Source organism: Drosophila miranda, chromosome 3 (assembly GCF_003369915.1).
Source record: "Drosophila miranda strain MSH22 chromosome 3, D.miranda_PacBio2.1, whole genome shotgun sequence".
Taxonomy (NCBI): domain Eukaryota; kingdom Metazoa; phylum Arthropoda; class Insecta; order Diptera; family Drosophilidae; genus Drosophila; species Drosophila miranda.
In genome coordinates, this window is record NC_046676.1 from 18,351,924 (window position 1) to 18,371,068 (window position 19,145).

The 19,145-nt window shown below is 45.2% G+C and overlaps 4 protein-coding genes and 5 non-coding genes across 11 annotated transcripts; 4 read left to right on the top strand and 5 right to left on the bottom strand.

The window, feature by feature from the left end:
• Positions 1-817: 817 nt before the first annotated feature.
• LOC108160477 (V-type proton ATPase subunit S1) lies at positions 818-2,951 on the bottom strand. Its single transcript, XM_017294497.2, has 5 exons — positions 2,839-2,951; positions 2,646-2,757; positions 2,481-2,583; positions 2,152-2,413; positions 818-2,089 (listed from the first exon to the last, which is right to left on the bottom strand). Exons 1-5 carry the CDS (start codon positions 2,930-2,932, stop codon positions 1,389-1,391), a joined length of 1,272 nt encoding a protein of 423 aa, XP_017149986.1. The 5' UTR covers positions 2,933-2,951; the 3' UTR covers positions 818-1,388.
• A 2,802-nt stretch (positions 2,952-5,753) lies between these two features.
• On the top strand, positions 5,754-5,825 carry Trnaw-cca. Its single transcript has one exon. It is a non-coding gene; the product is annotated as a tRNA-Trp (tRNA).
• A 1,305-nt stretch (positions 5,826-7,130) lies between these two features.
• Positions 7,131-7,201, bottom strand: Trnag-gcc. Its single transcript has one exon. It is a non-coding gene; the product is annotated as a tRNA-Gly (tRNA).
• Positions 7,202-7,311: 110 nt separating this feature from the next.
• Trnaw-cca lies at positions 7,312-7,383 on the top strand. The gene has a single exon. It is a non-coding gene; the product is annotated as a tRNA-Trp (tRNA).
• Positions 7,384-7,468: 85 nt separating this feature from the next.
• Positions 7,469-15,124, bottom strand: LOC108159872 (GTP cyclohydrolase 1). 3 transcript variants are annotated; one of them, XM_017293476.2, is made up of 5 exons: positions 14,711-15,124; positions 10,455-10,664; positions 8,686-8,851; positions 8,494-8,610; positions 7,469-8,265 (listed from the first exon to the last, which is right to left on the bottom strand). In XM_017293476.2, exons 1-5 carry the CDS (start codon positions 14,910-14,912, stop codon positions 8,136-8,138), a joined length of 825 nt encoding a protein of 274 aa, XP_017148965.1. In that variant the 5' UTR covers positions 14,913-15,124; the 3' UTR covers positions 7,469-8,135. The 3 variants fall into 3 exon arrangements, with proteins under 3 accessions (XP_017148965.1, XP_017148964.1, XP_017148963.1); XM_017293475.2 differs by lacking the exon at positions 14,711-15,124 and adding an exon at positions 11,012-11,522; XM_017293474.2 differs by lacking the exon at positions 14,711-15,124 and adding an exon at positions 10,964-11,522.
• On the top strand, positions 8,380-8,450 carry Trnag-gcc. The gene has a single exon. It is a non-coding gene; the product is annotated as a tRNA-Gly (tRNA).
• On the bottom strand, positions 8,933-9,004 carry Trnaw-cca. Its single transcript has one exon. It is a non-coding gene; the product is annotated as a tRNA-Trp (tRNA).
• Positions 11,825-12,701, top strand: LOC117185824. The gene is made up of 2 exons (XM_017293478.2): positions 11,825-12,232; positions 12,290-12,701. The coding sequence occupies exons 1-2, from the start codon at positions 11,915-11,917 to the stop codon at positions 12,605-12,607; spliced, it is 636 nt and encodes a 211-aa protein (XP_017148967.1). The 5' UTR covers positions 11,825-11,914; the 3' UTR covers positions 12,608-12,701.
• A 640-nt stretch (positions 15,125-15,764) lies between the features above and the next one.
• Positions 15,765-19,140, bottom strand: LOC108159871 (general transcription and DNA repair factor IIH helicase subunit XPD). The gene is made up of 8 exons (XM_017293472.2): positions 19,040-19,140; positions 18,522-18,979; positions 18,337-18,467; positions 18,055-18,275; positions 17,614-17,995; positions 17,268-17,549; positions 16,927-17,205; positions 15,765-16,704 (listed from the first exon to the last, which is right to left on the bottom strand). The coding sequence occupies exons 1-8, from the start codon at positions 19,042-19,044 to the stop codon at positions 16,153-16,155; spliced, it is 2,310 nt and encodes a 769-aa protein (XP_017148961.1). The 5' UTR covers positions 19,045-19,140; the 3' UTR covers positions 15,765-16,152.
• Positions 19,141-19,145: the final 5 nt, after the last annotated feature.

The window sequence follows — 19,145 nt, forward strand, 5'->3', positions numbered from 1 at the left end:
GCACTGCCAGTGCGACTCCCTGCCCCCGCTCTGTTCCGTTTCGCTCCGGCCGGGTGGGTCATATGCTCATTTATGTGGATGACGCACTGACCTGTTTCTAATGCAACAAAAACGCTAAGGCGCCTGCCAGGCACTCTCGGTGCAGTCAACTGTGCCCTTTTGCCTCAGGGAGCTCCGAAAGCACCCAGCAGCGCCCACTCCTTGCAGCCGTAGCATACTTTTTGCGCCGCCTGCCTAACAGTTTATTTTACGCACGCCTTGACCAGAGAGCGAGAGAGCGAGAGAGGGTGAGAGAGGAAGAGGCTGCAGGGGCGGGGGGCGACTGCAGCACTTTTCCAGCAAGTGGAAAAGTCAAGCGGATAAACAAGAGATTAAAATGTCATAAACAATGCTTTTTGCTCTTCCTGCCACGCCCCGCTCCCGATCCGGCTCCTTTTTCTGCCAAGCAACTTAATGAAAGTCGCTCGAGCGCCTAGAGTGCAGTCGAGGAAAAGTGTTTCCTTTGCTGCAGCGAAAACTATTTTCGAATTGAAACTTTCCATTGCAACCATGTCTGCCCCGTCAAGGGGCTGAACGGGAGATAGGCATCGCTGGGGCAAGTTGAAGCCCCGTCGATGGCAACTCAATAAATTTCCATTAAACTTTTGATTTGTATCTATGACTTTTTGCAGAGAAAATGCAATTGAAATTGCTTTCTGTGGGCGCACAAAAAACGTATGCACGAGCATATGTACATATATGTAAAATATTCGAACACCCAGCCAAGGGCCAGAGTAGCCCCTGCATGAATGCTGCCTCAAAAGAGTATTCCAACATGTTTGTAACACAATTGAAAAAAAACTTTATTTGCGCTGGGCCTGCGAACAGGAGGAGCGTTACACAAATGATAAACTATCATACAGAGGCATAAATTATGTTCACTCCCGTATTTGCGCAAGAAACAAGTAACTATAAAACACTTAGATATATTCAAGTTTAGATTTACCGACTTGTGGCAATCACACACACACTCGTACTCCCTTGGGGCACACACACATGGGGGGTGGGGTCGTAGTTGGTTTCGATCTATGGGCTACACTAAACGAAATACTGGTTGCACAGTCGTTGCAAGCAAAACTCTCTCGGGACTCATCATCCCAGACAATTTTCGACGGCAAAGGCCAGCCGCGGTTGGTATTGATGCTGAACGCAGGCTGATCTTTGCCGGAGAAAATTATGAATACGACATAAATTGCGATAGCTAATTTCCTGATTATATGATTGTATGGTTACGGTATTAAGTATTGATTCGTAAATATCCATATATGGACAGACTGAAGGAGGAAAGGAATGAATATCGTTGATTGAACAAAGAAATTGCGTGTGAAACTATGACAAATAATTGCCATTTACTCAGCGCCGGCATTAATCGTAATCGTTTTGCCCTTGGGGTCGTCGAAGCGATCCATCGTGTTGATGTCCATCATCCAGCAGATGCCAATGAATATGATGACCAGCAAAATGACAACTACCATCAGACCCATCAGAATTGCAGGCGAGACGAAGCCCACACAGTCCCAGGAGTCGCCAAAGACGAAGCCTTCCTTGTAGATGCTGCTGAACGGAGCCTGAATTTGCAGCGAGTTAAAGCTCAGGCTGTTGTACAGTCCATTAGCGGCAGCCGTCTCCAGGGTGAGGTTTCCGCAGGCGTAGGAGAAAGTGGTGGGTGCATTGATGATGCCAGTGCTGCGGAAGGTCTGTCCGGCGTAGGCCACGTTGGTCAGGCTAAAGTAGCCACCATCGCTATAAACAACATCGAACGTGAGTGACTTGTCCGCATCGGCAGTGGCCAGTTTAACGGAGAACTGAGTAGCGGGAGTAGTTCCGTTGACGATGCTGATAGAGTTGACCGAGAAGGGGACCCTGTTGTACGACACGCTGGTGTAGAACATCCGAAACTGATTGCCCGAAACCCACATGGTGCCTCCGGTGGTGGCGGCCGTGTCACGGCGCGTGCGACGCTGCACCACAGGGGCGGTGGAAGGTGCGGCCAGGTACAGATAAGCTACCTTGCACTCAAACTGCTTGCTGATAGCGGCAATGGCAGAGTCTGTCGAAGAGCACAACGAAATTAGCACCCATTCTCACTCGCAAACTGATCTGTGTACAAACCATGTGACTCCAGGACAGCCTCGCGGGTATCTTCGTCATCCTCGAAGCTGACGAACAGAGCGGTGCCCACGGAACACTTGGCCGGGCTCGCAAACCGACCACTGGCATCGATGCTGTTGTGCTCCCGCTTGGCGGCCACCGAGCGTAGGGCCTCCGACGGATTCTCCACGCTGGTGTAGTACGTCTTCGGACTCACGCCCTGCAGCTGGGCGTAGCAGGACTGCGACTGGGAATTCGAGCACAGGAAGTCCTTGGTGCTCAGCTGCAGTCAGACGAAAAAGCATTAAGAACTAAACTCTGCTATCACCCATTTCACGTGCAGCACTTACGCCATTTTCCTCGAAGGCCACAACCATGTGATCTTTCAGCAGCGCTGCCAACTGGTCAGCAAACTCCGCCTGGGGCACAGTCTTCAACGAAGGCTTCGCCTCACTGTACAAAGAGAAAGGACTTGGCATTAGCAACTCAACTTGTGGGCCGCAATTCTGACCCACCTGTTGGCACCCCATAGGAAGACGGGCGTTTGCTCGGCCAAGGCAGCTCCAATGACACACAATGCAATCAGCGATTTCCACAACATCTTGCTGGCAGCGCAGGAACGACGCACTTAATGGGGGAAAACAATAAGGAAACAAAACCAGGCATAATGTAAGAACAAAAGAGAACACAAAAACCAAGAAAACCAACCGAAAAGGCAACTCAAACTACAAACGAAAAACGGTGGACAGAATTTTCGCTTTCGAACGAAAAAATTGAAAAAACTTATGACCGACCAAATCATGTGATCGAGTGACCGCGGATTTATCGCTAAAATATACCGTCCGACCCTCAGAAATATACCGTAAATATACTGACGAATTCAAGTTATATTTTTCATATTCCTCGATTTTGATATTCCGTGGAACATTACTAGCTATATAGAACATTTAGCCGTGCCCACATAGTTTTATACGACTGATGAATCAATTTTCTATTTAGCTGGTGTATTCTTAATACTTGCTTTTATTGCATTTTGCGTAAAAAGAGGTTTTAGCGAAATAAGTCAAACAAAAAGCAAGTAGCGAAATAGGTCAATCAAAACAAACGAAACGGTGGATTTCCTTCGAACGAAAAAATTGAAAAAACTTATGACCGACCTAATCATGTGATCGTGTGACCGCGGATTTATCGCTAAAATATACCGTCCGACCCTCAGAAATATACCGTAAATATACTGACGAATTGAAGTTATATTTTCATATTCCTCGATTTTGATATTCCGTGGAATATTACCAGCTATATAGAACTTTTAGCCGTGCCCACATAATTTTATACGACTGATGAATCAATTTTCTATTTAGCTGGTGTATTCTTAATACTTGCTTTTATTGCATTTTGCGTTAAAAGAGGTTTTAGCGAAATAAGTCAAACAAAAAACAAGTAGCGAAATAGGTCAATCAAAACAAACGAAAAAGGAAATTGCTCAACTTTGATATTCCATTGAATAATGCTGACTAACTAAATTTCTCAGCAATGCCCACATAGTTTTATTCCATTGGTGAATCAATTTTCTACAAGATTGGATAGTTTTCAATCCTTGCTTTTATTGTATTTATTGTAATAAAAAGGTTTAAACGAAAAAGTTCAACAAAAAAAGAGTCGCTATCTGGCGTGTAAGCCGTATATAGGCCTTTGTACACCCTATTTTGTTAATTTTATATGAAAGTATATATATTGATATGAAGATAAAACCTAACTTATAAAGACCATTTCTCAAATTGACATTTCTTAGACATATTCATGTAGATGATGAGTGTTTTGTATATATATCTCGATCCTGATACCTATTCATGGTCCCTACAAGAAGACAATAAGCTTTAAAATATCGTTGAAATAATGAAAATAATATTAAATAATATTAAATTATATTAAAATATATTGAAAATAAATTGTTTTTGCCTGGGATGACAAACATATTCACAACTCTATAACATCCATTTCCCCCAGGGTATGTGTGCATGGAATGGCACTCATTGTTCTGAACCGGTTATGACGACTAATTCTTGGTTAATCTTTCTTCCGTCGAATATTCCCAGCTATATAGATCTCTTATTTTTGCCCAGATAGTTTTATATGATTGCTGAAACAATTTTGATCAAGATTAACTATTTTTAAATACTTGCATGTTTTTTTTTTGACAAAAACACGATTTCAACAAAAATGTTCAATAGTCGCAGGTTGTGACGTCAATGTTGCTGGTATTTGCAGACTCATTTGTTGTCAACCAGGGTATGGGCTTTTGTATACCCTATTTCGTGAATATTATATAAAGATACTGTTTTCCAAGCTGCTTTCAAATGTAATTAATAAAGGCCTTGTTTTAGATTGTATTTTTTGGTCTATTCATGCATTTGATTAGTTATTTGTATATAAAACCTGATCCCAGTACCAGTTCTTGGTCTCTGTAGACAGACGATGAGCTGCAAAATATCGTTTAAAACAGAGACTGACTAGTTTCTGCATTAATTAGAGCCTGGAATGACACACATTTCCGCAATTCTATATCATCCATTTCCCCAGGGTATGTGTGCATGGAATTAGCAACATGTTTGTGTATGGAATGGGACTCATTTGCTGTGAACCGGTTATTACCGATTCATACCCGATTCAAATAAATACCGAAATATACGGTCTCATTTTCAAAAAATACATATACTGACGAATTCAAGTTCTATTTTCTATATTCCTCGATTTTTATATTCCGTGGAACATTACTAGCTATATAGCACCCTCTGTCAGCTCGACCTAATTTTATCCGATTATTGAATTAATTTTCTACTTGATTGGCTTATTATAAATACTTTCTTTTATTGGATTTTCTCTAAAAAAAGGTTTTACCGAAAAAGGTGAAACAAATGAAACGTAATAAAACGTAAGAGAAAAATCGTTCCAATTGTTCAATTTCTTTATTCCGTTGTATAATGCTGCCTAACTAAAACCATTAGCTCTGCCCACATAATTTTAGGCCATTAATGAATACATTTTCTACCTGATTGACTACTTTTAAGTACTCTCTTTTATTGTATAGTGTAGAAAACAAGGTTTAAGCAAAAAAGGTCAACAAAAAATCAGTTGCAACGTAAGTGAGTGTGGAATGTAAGGGACATTGTTGAGGGGAAAACCCAGAGAAAATCCCAAAAAAGTCCCACCAAACTTGACCGCCAAATAGAAATTGTTTGAATGTGAATCATCGATGTTTTTTCTCAAACATCGATGTTTTTAGATTTCGTCAGCCTGAGCAATAGCACTAACCATGCAGTATACAGTATACTGTATGGTTAGTGGCAATAGGCAGAACAAGGATAAAACATTAGGAAAACAACCATAACCAAAAAAACTCAATAACTAAACGTAGTGTAAAAAATAATTTATTTTAATAATAAATTTGAATAATTCGTAAATTTTATGTTTCATTTACAAAAATTACAAATTTTTTTTTACTTTTAGCTATCGATTGCAAAGTATCGATGCCGATAGCAGCCCCTAGATAAAATCTACCTTTAACAATAGATGGCGCTGTGATGCAGCTGCTTATATGGGGAAAGAAAGAGGAATTTTGCATCGACTCCGTGGCGCAACGGTAGCGCGTCTGACTCCAGATCAGAAGGTTGCGTGTTCAAATCACGTCGGGGTCATTAGAATGCTTTTCAAATTAATTTTTTGGGTGCGTAATTTAAAGGTAAAAAAAAAACAAGTTTGCAGAATTTTTTTTTATACCCGATACTCAAAATGAGTATTGGGGTATATTAGATTTGTGGTAAAAGTGGATGTGTGTAACGTCCAGAAGGAATCGTTTCCGACCCCATAAAGTATATATATTCTTGATCAGCATCAATAGCCGAGTCGATTGAGCCATGTCTGTCTGTCCGTCTGTCCGTCTGTCCGTCTGTCCGTCCGTCCGTCCGTTCGTCCCCTTCAGCGCCTAGTGCTCAAAGACTATAAGAGCTAGAGCAACGATGTTTTGGATCCAGACTTCTGTGATATGTCACTGCTACAAAAATATTTCAAAACTTCGCCCCGCCCACTTCCGCCCCCACAAAGGACGAAAATCTGTGGCATCCACAATTTTAAAGATATGAGAAAACCAAAAACGTAGAATTGTAGAGAATGACCATATCTTTAAGACTGCGGAATCTGAATTGGATCGTATCATTATTATAGCCAGCATCAAGAAAACAATTTCATTTTTTCAGGCCCTGTCTCTCTCTAACACACACGTAGCATAGGCGGCTTTGCTTAGAGTAAAACATTAGCGCCTAGATCTCAGAGACTACAAAAGCTAGAGCAACCAAATTTGGTATCCACACTCCTAATATATCGGACCGAGACGAGTTTGTTTCCAAATTTCGCCACACCCCCTTCCGCCCCCGCAAAGGACGAAAATCTGGGGATATTCAAAAATCTCAGAGACTATTAAGGCTAGAGTAACCAAATTTGGTATCCGCACTCCTGTTAGATCTTACTATAAAACGTGTATCTCAAAATTTCGCCCCACCTCCTTCCGCCCACACAAAGGACGAAAATCTGTTGCATCCACAATATTGCACATTCGAGAAAACTAAAAACGTAGAATCATAGATAACGACCATATTCTATCAGATTGCTGAATCTGGATCAGATCAGATCATTTTTATAGCCAATAGGAACAAATAAATTTGCAGTGGCTACGCAGCGCCCGACGTCACGCTCAGACTGATTTTCTGTCTCTCTCGCACGCACTCTTTGTCGTGTCGTTTAATATTAGCGGCGTCTGCCGGAGGAGAGCCATACTGACTTAGTATCGGGTATAACCGTAGAGTTGCGGTGTCCGCAGCAACTCACAACGTTCCCCCTCGTTTTTATTTATAACCAGCTTTGACCGCCCACCCAATTCACTTTCCTATGAAAAAGATAGTGTGTTTGCCTTCAGAAAAAAAAATAAAAAGGAAGAAAAAAGGTGCTGCATCGGCCGGGAATCGAACCCGGGCCGCCCGCGTGGCAGGCGAGCATTCTACCACTGAACCACCGATGCTTGTGACAAAGTCAAGTCTAAGCCCCTATACAATCATACGTAGTATAATCGGCCTTGACAACCTGTTGGTTTAGTCCGATATGGGACACTGGACACCCTCCCCTCAACGAGACTCCGTGGCGCAACGGTAGCGCGTCTGACTCCAGATCAGAAGGTTGCGTGTTCAAATCACGTCGGGGTCAATCTGGGATAATTTTTTTCCCCCCAATTTTTTTTTATATATTAAACACACTATTTCAACAATATTTAAATAGATAATTTATTGTATAATTTATAAGCAGCTTTGATTCGATTTACTACAAGCAACAACATGTACATACATAATGAGCATTAAGTTTTAACATTTAAAATCGCCAATATTCACGATAGTTTTAAATTTAACTTTTATGTTGTATATATATAAATACAGATATGAGTATATAGGTATTCGATTACTTGTTACGTACTCTGTATACGATAATATTGTAAATTCCCTAAACGGTTTGCGTTGATTTATTATCAGTAGTTGTTCCCTTATTGCGCGATGCACTTACGCATACACATGTATGTATGTATCTGGCTGTAAGGCGCATCATTAAAGTGCCATAAATTTCAATATAAAATTCAAAATAAACCTACCCAACACCAGCATTAAATTCTGTTCAATCCATCCTACTTTTTATATTTTCCTTCCTTTTTCTAGATAAACGTATTTGGCTAACAGGATTTTTCAACAATTTTTACACGAGTCAACAATTAAAATGACTGCAGAATTTGCACTAACTAAGAAAAATCAATCCTAAAAACATAAACATGTGGACCCTGTGTTTGTTTTTCTCTTGTCGTATGTTTTGTAGGTATTTTGTAAGTATGTATGCGCCTCAAAAAATATTGTAGGATTTAGTTTATTTCGTATTCCAATTCCTTGTTCTCTCAATGTCCCACCATTCCCAGTTTATTTGCTATTTACTAAGTTCAGGAACTCCTCGCGGGTCTTGGGATCGTCCCGGAACACTCCCAACATGGTAGAGGTAACAGTTTTGCTATTGATTTTCTGCACGCCTCGCATCACCATGCACATGTGTCTAGAAAAACGAAAAAAAAGAAAGAAGATAGGAAATATTTAATTCAGATCTCTTCATGGATAGATCTCTTTTGCTCAGTGGCTTTGTACAGCATTCACAGAACGGTGATCATAAGCATCGGTGGTTCAGTGGTAGAATGCTCGCCTGCCACGCGGGCGGCCCGGGTTCGATTCCCGGCCGATGCATAAATTAATTTTTTATATTTTTATTGCACTTTTTTTAACTTACACTCCTTCAACCACAACGGCGACGCCTGCAGGCTGAACGGCCTGAGTTACAGCCACTGCAATTTGCTTAGTCAGACGCTCCTGCACTTGCAATCGACGCGAAAAGATCTCCACAATACTGAAAAAGGTTACAAATTTCGTAAATTTTGATAAATTAATATTCTTTCTATTGTGTGGTGGTGGTCCGTCCTACCGTGCAAGCTTGCTCAGTCCCAGGATCTTGTTGCATGGCAAATAGCCGATGGACACTTTGCCGTAGAATGGTACCAAGTGATGCTCGCACATGGAGAACATTTCAATGTCCTTGACAACCACCATCTCATCATGATCCTCATCGAATACGGCGCCGTTCAGTACATCTGAAAGAAAGAAACAATACAAAATAAAAAAGGAAGACGAACAGAGGGGAGAAAAAAAAAAAGACGCTGCCTCGTTCTAAATGACCCCGACGTGATTTGAACACGCAACCTTCTGATCTGGAGTCAGACGCGCTACCGTTGCGCCACGGAGTCGTTGCGTTCTTAGACGACAAATACCCAATTTAGACAAAAGCACCACTCTCTGGGGCTTACACGTGATTTATGGCGCGCTTAATTCCTGTTGCGATTTATTTGCTGCATAACTGAATGTTAAGTTCAAGTGTGTGTGCGTGTGTCCATTCGTTGGCGGTGGCCGTGGCCATGGGCGTTGGGGTTGTTAAGGAGAGGAAGCTTTCGCAACACTCACTTTAAATGCTTTAAGTAGCCCACACCCACCCACGCACTCCTAGCGTTCTCTCTCTCTCTCTGCCCCTCAACATACATGCAGAAAAGCTCAAGTTCTCTAGTGTGTTTCCGGATGGAAATCAAAATTCCCCCCTCCCCAAAACATCTTCTGGTTCTTTCAATGTCAGTTTCGCAAGTCACGTTGACACAAAGTTGGATTTGGCTGGAATATCCACAAAATCCGAACTCTATTTTCGAAGGCTATTCACTTTCGCTTCTCTCATTTGGCTTTCAAACGGCCAACACAGTCGCTCGTGCCTTTACATGCGATTTTATTTGACAAACTGTAGAACCTGATTTTCATCTCGAAGAACCGGTCCGCGGTAGCACGTATCAGTTTATTTGCAATGTTGTTTCGTTCAAAGCATTTGATTACATGACAAGTTCAAATGCAATTCCAATTTGAAGCGGAGAAACCGCATGAAAACGGTACGAAATTAGGCCATCCTATTATCGAAAGTACTATATAAGGTTACTATATGGTTACTCTAAACAACGGTTCTAACATAGATCCGATACAGCTAAGGTCATCTGAATAAGGCCTAGCTACTGAAAGAAACAACATAGGCTTCTACTGTATTACACCGCTATTTATGTGGTTCTCTATAGAATACTTCTACATTGATTGATAGCTGTGTGGTAGGCCCCATTACAACCTATGTCAGCCACATGAAAAGTATGTAGATCGATACTCGATCATTCTAAATAACTCAGGAGAATCTTTATTCGTGTTCGAAAAAGTAAACCATCCAAAATTATTCCTATTTCACTCTCACAGCTGTAGATTAACCTACTAAAGATTACCTTGCAATACTAAAGCATAGCATAGATGATCTTTTTATGCTCTCCATGTATGTATGGAGCACTACTATATTGCTTTGAAATAATACAGTAACATTCCAAGCACTCCCTATAGGTGGTGGAACTGTAACTCAGGCGGACAGCAATTAGACTAATGCACTAACGGACTCAGGAACCCCCGATAAATGTGAAGCACCTCACAGACCAGACCAACCCAAACTCATGAATCACGGCACTGTCCACGAAACTAGTTTTAGATCGCACTTTTGGGAAATGCCGTGGAACGCATGACGCACTCGGCACAGGATAAACAACGGAACGATCAGTGACCTGGTGCTAATTACCAGAAAGAGGACGGACAAACAGGTGATACTCGTAAGTGTGGGGCTTCACTTACCCTCCAGACATTGGTCGTAGCCCTTGGTGAAGTACAGCATGGCCTTGGCCGCTCGCTCGGGGGTCTTGATCAGGCCCTGGCGATCGGGATTTTCGCCCAGGCCGCCCAGCAAAAGGCGGTAGGAGCGCGCCATGTCCGGCAGCAGCGCCTCTCGCGTGGGCGGCTTGTGGTCCAACTCCAGGTCGTGGTGGAAAGTACACTTCTCGTGGCCTGCAATGGCAGAAAGGAGAGAAAAGGAAAACTCAGGTTAGATTGCGATTGAGCCCATCATCATCATCATATATCAGTAAACTATGGGCAAGATAAGGAGGCAATGCCCCCCTTGGCGGGTGTGTTTGGGCATATGTGGAAATAATGAAACTGTTCTAAATCGAAGCACATCTCTAACCCTTGACCCCAAAACCATTCACTGGAACGCCGTATCAGTACGTATTCTGCTTATCGCCAAAGAGTTTTTTGTTTTGGTCTCCTCTCCGCCTGGCTATACCCAGACGCAGCCCCACCACTACCTGGCGTTGTCGATGTACGTGGTGTCATTGGTGTTGTCGGTTGTGTACCATCGTTTTCCGGAATGCTGCCGTTCGTCTTCAGAATCAGGCGGGGGCGATTTGTGGCTCCACTGCTCGGCACCAGCTCATCCGTGGGCGTGCCCACAGCGGATCCTGGCTGCGGAATAGCAGGCTGCTCCTCCGGCTGCGACAGGGCCCGGTCCGCCAGAGAGGAGGTGCCCGAGGTGCTACTTGTTGAGCAGACGCTGTTGTTGCGGCCACGCGAAAGGATGTGGGCCTGCGGAAAGTTGGTATCGTCGATGGCGTCGTTCAGTTCACTGGCACTCATCTCGGACAGTTGGCGTGTAAAACTCATCGTGAAACGCGGCGACGGCGGCGGCGGTGGGGAGATTGGAGACGGAGCTCAAATATTTGTCACTTTGAACAAAAAAGATGCGTCTCGATAGTAAATACACAAAATCTTTAACTTTTTCACTCGATTCTTTCTATTATACGTTGAACTTTGTCTTTAGCTTTGGTCTCCGTCTTGTGCTGGCGCGTTGGAATGCTCTGCTCCACTGAGTGGCTGCTGTAGCCCGCAGTGGCAATAAGAACCCCCAAAGCAGAGCTTTGAGCGCCAGAAAGCTCCCCCACAGCCTCGTAAGCTCCACGCAGCAGCAGAGCACACAGTCTCGCACTCCCACGGTTTTCTGTCCAGTGGCTGTCCAACTGTGTAGCTCTCTTCTCTCTCTCCCTCTCTATCGCGGACTTGTTGCTGCTGCCAAGAGCAAGTCTCTCTGGGACTGGCGCCAACTGGAAACATTCAAGGTTTTTCAAGGAGTAGCATTTGTCTCCGTCAAGTGTTAAAATGTCAATCTACTCGACTATGCCACACCACTCGATAGGAAGCCTTTGAACAAACAATTCAAAATTCCCTGCTCCGTCCCATCCCCCCAAACAGTCTGCCACATCATGACCTTCCGTGCCCAGCCGCGCTGCGATGATTTCGACGTGATTGGCGCCGTTCCGCGCGACTTGTCCGTCATCAAGAACTTCCTGAAGCGGGATTGCGCCGTCAAGCGGCTGATAGACATCGAAGAAGACTTCCTTCAGGAGTGTGTGGATCGTGGCGGTGATCCTTTGAAGCCCAAGAATCAGCAGCAGCAAAAGAAAACGAATGGCAATGGGAGTGCGAATGTGAACGGGCACGACACGACAAAAGATCCCCACACGGTCCCCAACTACTGTGATCCCTGCGAGCGGCTCAAGACATCGGTAGTGCTGGAGGAGGTTAGTCCCGAGTCTTTCATGCGAATTGTGTTCGCCTTATTCCATCTGATCCCCTAGTTAACGAAGCCAGCGACCACCAATCCGGTGTACAACCAGATGCAGTCGACGTATTTCGACGAGGAGACCGTGATGGGCACTTCCCTGCCCGTAAAGTTCCGTTTTCGGCGCAAGGCCAACGGAAACGACGTGGAGAAGAGCAGCAACCTGATGTGCACCTCCACGACCAACACGAACGTTGTCGTCCTCACCAACTGTTGCGACATCATGGTGTGGCCTAGCCAGCGGGTAGCCCAGATGAACAGAGTACCCGTGACTATGATTTCGGGGCCCGGCGACCTCACGGAGTACATGCTGGAGGAGGAGACCATCATGTGAGCCCGGGTAATGGGACAGTGAGGAGCTACATATGTATAGACACATCCATTGCTGACTTCAGTGGCAAATAAAGTGGAAATCACTGGCCCGAAAATATCCCCTCTCCCCGGCTACCGCCTTATCCTAACCTTAGGGTCCGGGAAACCTTCTAATGGCAAATGAGATGCTTGAGGGGCTTCAAATGAACGCAGCCTAGCCCGCGATGGTTAGAGTGTCTTGGTTAGAGTATTCCCTGCATAAAATCCGAATTAATCAATTTATGCCAGTCAAATCCCAATTCTAAGAGCAGCGCATACTAATTCGGTCAATCTTTGACTCTGTTCGATTCGTACTGACAATGTGACTGACTGACTGAAATTCAATCGGAGACAGTGACAGTACGGAATAATTCATCTGGAAATTGCTTAAGGCGGCGGTCTTGTTTACATAATCTCGGAACATAGCCCCCAGCTGCAGATGACATAGGCATTGGGAATTCTAGTTCTGATCTGGCCACAGTGATGCCTCCCTTGAATGGTAATGAACGGGCCATATTGTACTTTACTTTTGAATCTTGAGTCATTCATAAAGGGGGGATCATTCTAAGAAATAGCCTGTGGGAAACCCCTAAAATACTTTCCCTGAACCTCTACCGAAAACTCATAAATGTGATCTTTATGTAGGAGATGGGTCACCACTCGACGGGGGGGTCGTTTCTGTTACAGAGTCAACCTGTTGCTGTATGTTCTATGCAATTAAGTCATTATTCACATTTTTCAAAGGGCAGGGCAGGTGTTCCTCGCTTTCTGGCCCTGTCACTCTCTCTCTCTCTCTCTCTGTCTATCGATCTGCTTTACGGAACAAGGAATGCCAATCTCTGGGGGATTCTCAGTGGCTAGGGTTGCCACCGCCACCGACCGTGCATGGCATTTTCTGAGAGAATTTTTAAATGCTACAATTAGCAGTGCAGGTCTCCTTTTCATTTTTATACAATATTACTTCTTTTTTTTTTGTATTGACCGCAATCGCTCAAATGTGAAGTACTGGCGACTGGGCCGGGGGCTGGGGGCTGGGACTGGGGGGGCTTATTAGTCACACAAACAAAGAAACTGAAAACGGCCACAGAAATATCGACGAAGCCCACGAATCGAAACCGTTTTAGACTCTGCTGCTGGCAAAGGCCCGTGTGTTTGGCCGGTGCGGTGCGGTGCTCGCAATTAAACGATTTTTAACCTTCACAAAAGTAGTTCAGGTCTCCCCACTGCTCCCCCTGAACGCTCTGCACTACACGCTCCCGCTCCGATTGGAAGACCAAGACCGTTGGCCAAATACCGGATTAAGACGAGAAGTTTATGTCATATCTGCCATTGCCTCTGCTGTTGTGGCTATGGCTTTGGCTCTGTACTTGTACATGGCTCATGGCCCATGGCCCAGAGATCTTATCGCTGCTCTCATTGAACCTGCCGATCCGATCCGTTCGGAACCGATCTGCGGTAATTGCGAAGCAAATCTTTCAATGTCAATGTCAATACTCGTAAGGTCCATTCCCATTCCCATTACCACTCCCGGGCAGTTAGCCAGTGAAATGCATATGCTCCTCCGGCATTCTGTCTATGTTGTTTTTGTTTTGTTTTTGTATATAATTGTTTGAAGAAGAGTACTGAAATTTGAGTTTTCAGTCTGCGGTATATGTAGTATGTGTGAAGACAGCGGTTTTATGTGTGGCACATTCAGCATTGCCGGAAATCGGAGTCGGCTCATTATACGCATCGGATTGAATTCCAATTTGCTCTAATCTATGCCTCGGATGGAGTGATGCAATATCTTGGCGAGATTGCGATCAGACGCCACCTGCAGCCTTGAATGCGTGACGTATCTCTCGGGAACTACTGGGAGATCAAGATCAGATGAGATCAGATCAACCTTAGCTTCAGTTATCTAAGGGAGCTCGATAGAGGAGTATTTGGTACAGGAGCTATATGCAATAGCTAAAGATTGGGCTTAGTTTTGGTGTATTCAGGAAACAAAATCAATTCAAACTCTCTCCGGTCTCTGACTCAAACAGGAAGAAAGAGTTAAAGGTTCATCCCCATCTCCATCTCTGTCCTTCCACACTCAACTCACCGTTGTTTCCGTTGCCCATGTTGAGCATTTCCAGTTTCAGCTGTTGACTGTTTTTGGTGCCTAGGACAGGAACGACGGCGCCGGCGGAAGCCGCTGTCGGGATCGCGGCGGCGGCAGCCTCAACGACAACGGAAGCTGCATCCGCGGCGCAGGAATCCCCATTTTGATGGCTGCCATTTTGTTCACTGGCTTGGGGCTTCATTTTATTGGATTGTTTGATTGGAATTGGCTTTGGATAGTAGTAACTAAACGATATATGTAGGTGTGATTTGATTTGGCTTTTTAGCGTATACGGCTAGGATGGATCACAATGATTGTTGGAAAACGAACTAAGAATTTGATTTATTTATCGGCTAGTGTTCAGTGTCGCGCTCCTTTCCTTAGCATCTACCCGACTAAACGGCCAATGATTTAGTTATAACCTTTTTATTATGAAAAAATCGAAAGTTCTTTTGTCGGAGAGCAAGCGCGTGCGAGAGTGAGCGCGAATGCGAGTGCGAATGCGAATGGAGTGCCATGCCAGTAAGTTTTATCTCACTTTTGCGGTTGTTTTGTATTCAAGCTTCGCTCTGCTCTGCTCTGAGTAATGGCCGTGGCCGTTCGTGTCTGTTTGCAAAAGCTTTCGATTTGGTTCTCCCCGACAAGCTCCCAGTACGAAGCGCCCGCCCCCCGCCACACGAGGACTTCAGGAAATGCGAGTGCCCCAAAAGCTGATTCTTTCTTTGCTTTCGGATGGGAAAAGTTTCAGTTTCTGTTTCACGAATTTAAATTCAATTAAAAACAGTTCTGACCTGACAGACTAAAACCCTTGAAAAAACACACATACTCATTAAGCAAACGTGCAGTACTGAAATAATGCATTGATAACCTGGAACCCGACTGGAACCGCATTATTAACGACTCACACTGGCAATTATGGATAAATAATGCATAAAATAAACAAAATTTGTTCGCTGATCCCACGCGGTTCAAACTACGGCTGATTACCAGCCCCCCTGAATTATAGCGGGATCATGTCTGAAATCAACTTAAACGCCAACTTTGCTGGCCAGTGTACGTGTAATGGCTTTTACGATAAATGCAGTTTATAGATTGTTTTTTCCTCGCCTTAGTCTTAGTTTCCATCAATGATAATACAAATACAAAAAAGAGAAGCAAAGCAAAGCTGTCGGTGCGCATGCGCTGGCGCCGTTTCGCCGCCTTGAACAGCTTGGAAGCGATGTTAGTCATGCCCGCGAAATTATTAATAATATTAATTAGCCATTAATTGGACATTTACGTCTCATTTGCATGGCGGCCAAAAAAAAGGTTCAGTTTTGAAGTTTTTTCTGCCTGTTGCTCCGTTTTTAATGGCCATTCAATGTCATTAAAAGGTGGCGCAGCAGCGTGTTTAATTATTCCCGGAAGGAAGTGTGACTGCGAGCCGGTTGCCGCAGCCGCATTTACAACTCCTGAACCTGGCCGCCCACGCCCTCTTTGCCCTGCGCCTGCCGCTCCAGTTTCTCCTGCTCCATGTTCTCCAGCTGTGCGAGCGTCAGCAGGGAGATACCCAGCTGATCCTCGCGGCTGAATGGCTGGGCCATGCGTCGCAGCCAGCGCCTGGCTAGCTGCACAGCTTCCTCTGTGCTCAGGTTGCAGAAGCTGTCGACCAGATGCTCCTGTATCCATTTGGGCAGACGGGAGCGCTTGTCCTGGCGCGAGAAGCGCTTGTCCGCAAAGATCATGATGCCATAGTCCGTCTTCCCGCGCAACGCCCGACCCACACATTGCGCTGCATGCCGCATCGCATCAAAGGTCAGAAAGTCGTTCTCACGTATCTGAAACTGATCGCGCAGGTAGTCGAGGCGGGCCTTGAGAATGCGCGACTGCGTGTACACATAGGGGATGCCGAACATGAGCACAGCGCGACCATAATGATGGTCGAAATCCACACCCTCCGAGACCTTGCCACGCGCCACAGCCAGCAGCACGGCGCCGCGACCACAATCGCAGGCCTGAAAAACAGTTCGAGAACGAATGAGAGCATGAAAGGCCAGTGGAAATATGGAAAATCAAACTATGCACATGAGTTGGATCTACGACAGATCTTTGATACCAATGATCCAACCAATGCCACAGCACCCCTCTATGCAAGGGTATGGATGAAAATGAGAGCGAGGCAAGTGTGTCAAGCTCAGTGGAGGAGAAGCCATAGCAGTTGCATACATTGATCTCACCTTAACATAGTTCATCAAAGCATAGCTGGTCTCGGCATTGTCCTGGGTCTCGATGAATAGCAGTTTGTAGCGCAGCAGGGTGTCGACAATGCCCTGATCGTACCAGGAAGCCACAACGGACTCCAGGTACAGATATGAGGTAAAGAAACAGACAACGCCATCGGGAACTGTTTTAGCCACCTCCACCAGCAGCTGACCGTAGTTCCGGATGACAGCTGTATCTTCCCGAGTCTCGAACTTGGAGGAAATAGTCACCTGATCGTTGCCCTTGGATACAATCTGTGGAATATCAGCAGGTAGTAAATTTTTGTTTAATTGGCAATAAGGCTGTCAGCTATCACCATGGGGAGAAGGCAGGGACGAGCCAGTGTCATGGTGAAGCTGCTCATGACCACGGGATCAAAGTCGAGTATCTTCGGGTACATGTCCATCGGAGACAGGGTGCCTGAGGTGATGACAACGGTTTGAAAGCGGGAGAAAACCGGAGCCATGGCAATGGAGGAGTCCAGACAACTGAAGTGCAGTATTGGATTCGATACAGTGGGTGTCTTATCGTCAAAGGGCTCTATGATAATGGTGAAACCCTTGGTGTAGGTGGAAACTAGTGTGGCAAAATGTGTGATCTATAAATAAAGAAGACTTTATATGTGATAGGCAGCGCAACTCCTAATTCGAATAATAACCCACCAGAGTCAGCGCTCCGTACTCCGTCATGTCGGTAATCTCGAGAGTGCGCAGCAGACTGGACAGGCGTTCGGCACAAAAGCGCAACGGCTTGCGTTCAATGCATATTTTAGCGGATATATCCTTGAGGAAGCCGGCTGGGGACTCCTGCACCACGTGATGGACGCGCAGTCGCGTTTTAATGAACTCAATGAAGCGACGCAGAAAGCTGAGAAAGTGGTCCGCATTGCGTATGTTGCCAGGTACCACCTCGGTCAGCACATCGTTGGGCAGAACAGGATTGGCCATAATCATGTCCGTCTCTCGTTGGACGCTGGCATCTTTCAGGCCCTGTACCATCCGCTGGTACTCCTCGTTGAGACGGTTTGTGTCCTCTTCTCGAATGCTGAAAGAAACATTAAGGTAGAGTAGGGAAAGGAATAGAGGGGTCTGATTGGGCCTCACTCCTGCACCAATTTGGTCAGCTGATTTAACGCGTTCGTACTGCGCTCCACTGTACGTCTGTTTATCTTTACACTCATCGAATCAATGCAAACGTTGTCGATGTTGTGGGCCTCATCGAAGACCACACAGGACTCGCGCGTCATTTCCTTGGATACAACCTGCGCGATCTTCGGATCCAGCAGATAATGATAGCTGTACACCACAATTTGGGCATGGGAAATCTAGCAAGAAATATGTTGAACCAATGCTAGAAAATGCTACATTACTGTTTTGTTCACTCACGGCATAGCGGGCCAGGAAGTAGGGACACCAGTTGCGCGAGCGTCCATATTCCTTGAGATCATCCAGGCTGTAGATGCCAATGGGCAGGGTGGACTCCTTGCCCTCCAGACTGAAGCCCTCAAAGTACTGACCTGCAAGTCAATAAATAACAACGCGATTATGGCATACAGGTGTACTCCACTTACAGATGGGCGTATCGGTGTCCAACTCATGCTTATCGCGTATGTAGCTGGCCGTGAGGCCATAGCATTTCCCGTCCACAGCCTTGCCCTCGCGCTCCTTGCTTACCTCCGGATGGATGCACAAGTTCTTGCGAGAGCTCAGCACCAGGCCGGTCATGGCGGGTGGCTTCACACATTCCCGCTCATAGTAGACCATCAGATTCTGCAGCTCGGCTATTACTTTCTCGATTTCGGGCACTGTGCGGGAGCAGTAAATTAGCTTGCGAATCGTCTCTGGATGCTCTATCATGTAAGCCACAATCAGCGAGAGCAGCGTTGCCGTCTTGCCCGTGCCCGAGGGCATCTCCAACAGGCAGTGCCCCTTGGCGTCCAGGGTTCGCTTGAGTTCCAGCATGTACGCATACTGTTCCGGGTAGATGTATTCGTACGGGAAGTAGACGAGCAAGCCGTCAATACTAATCCTAAGGGTTGGATTTCCAATAGTTTTAGCAACAGTTTAGTTCAGTTAATTACAAATTTACTTCATTTTCCTGCTATTTCGATTCAATTTTCAATTTTTTAAACTAATGGTGGCCGCATGCCGGCTCAGCTGCTCGATAGCGTCAACAATCAAAAATATCGGTGAAT

Bases quoted from the DNA above. Each gene is read 5' to 3' on its own strand.
- LOC108159871 (XM_017293472.2), bottom strand. The intron at 18,276-18,336 runs GTGAGTGAACAA...ATTTCTTGCTAG, and splicing joins ACTTCCTGGCCCGCTATGCC to ATTTCCCATGCCCAAATTGT. The intron at 16,705-16,926 runs GTGAGATCAATG...ACTGTTTTTCAG, and splicing joins CTTTGATGAACTATGTTAAG to GCCTGCGATTGTGGTCGCGG.
- LOC108160477 (XM_017294497.2), bottom strand. From the start codon at position 2,932: ATGATTTGGTCGGTCATAAGTTTTTTCAATTTTTTCGTTCGAAAGCGA. The intron at 2,584-2,645 runs GTGGGTCAGAAT...CTCTTTGTACAG, and splicing joins TTCCTATGGGGTGCCAACAG to TGAGGCGAAGCCTTCGTTGA. The intron at 2,090-2,151 runs GTTTGTACACAG...GCTCTTCGACAG, and splicing joins GGCTGTCCTGGAGTCACATG to ACTCTGCCATTGCCGCTATC.
- LOC117185824 (XM_017293478.2), top strand. From the start codon at position 11,915: ATGACCTTCCGTGCCCAGCCGCGCTGCGATGATTTCGACGTGATTGGC. The intron at 12,233-12,289 runs GTTAGTCCCGAG...CTGATCCCCTAG, and splicing joins CATCGGTAGTGCTGGAGGAG to TTAACGAAGCCAGCGACCAC.
- LOC108159872 (XM_017293474.2), bottom strand. From the start codon at position 11,318: ATGAGTTTTACACGCCAACTGTCCGAGATGAGTGCCAGTGAACTGAAC. The intron at 8,611-8,685 runs GTAGGACGGACC...AACCTTTTTCAG, and splicing joins GGACTGAGCAAGCTTGCACG to TATTGTGGAGATCTTTTCGC. The intron at 8,266-8,493 runs GTAAGTTAAAAA...TCGTTTTTCTAG, and splicing joins GCCGTTGTGGTTGAAGGAGT to ACACATGTGCATGGTGATGC.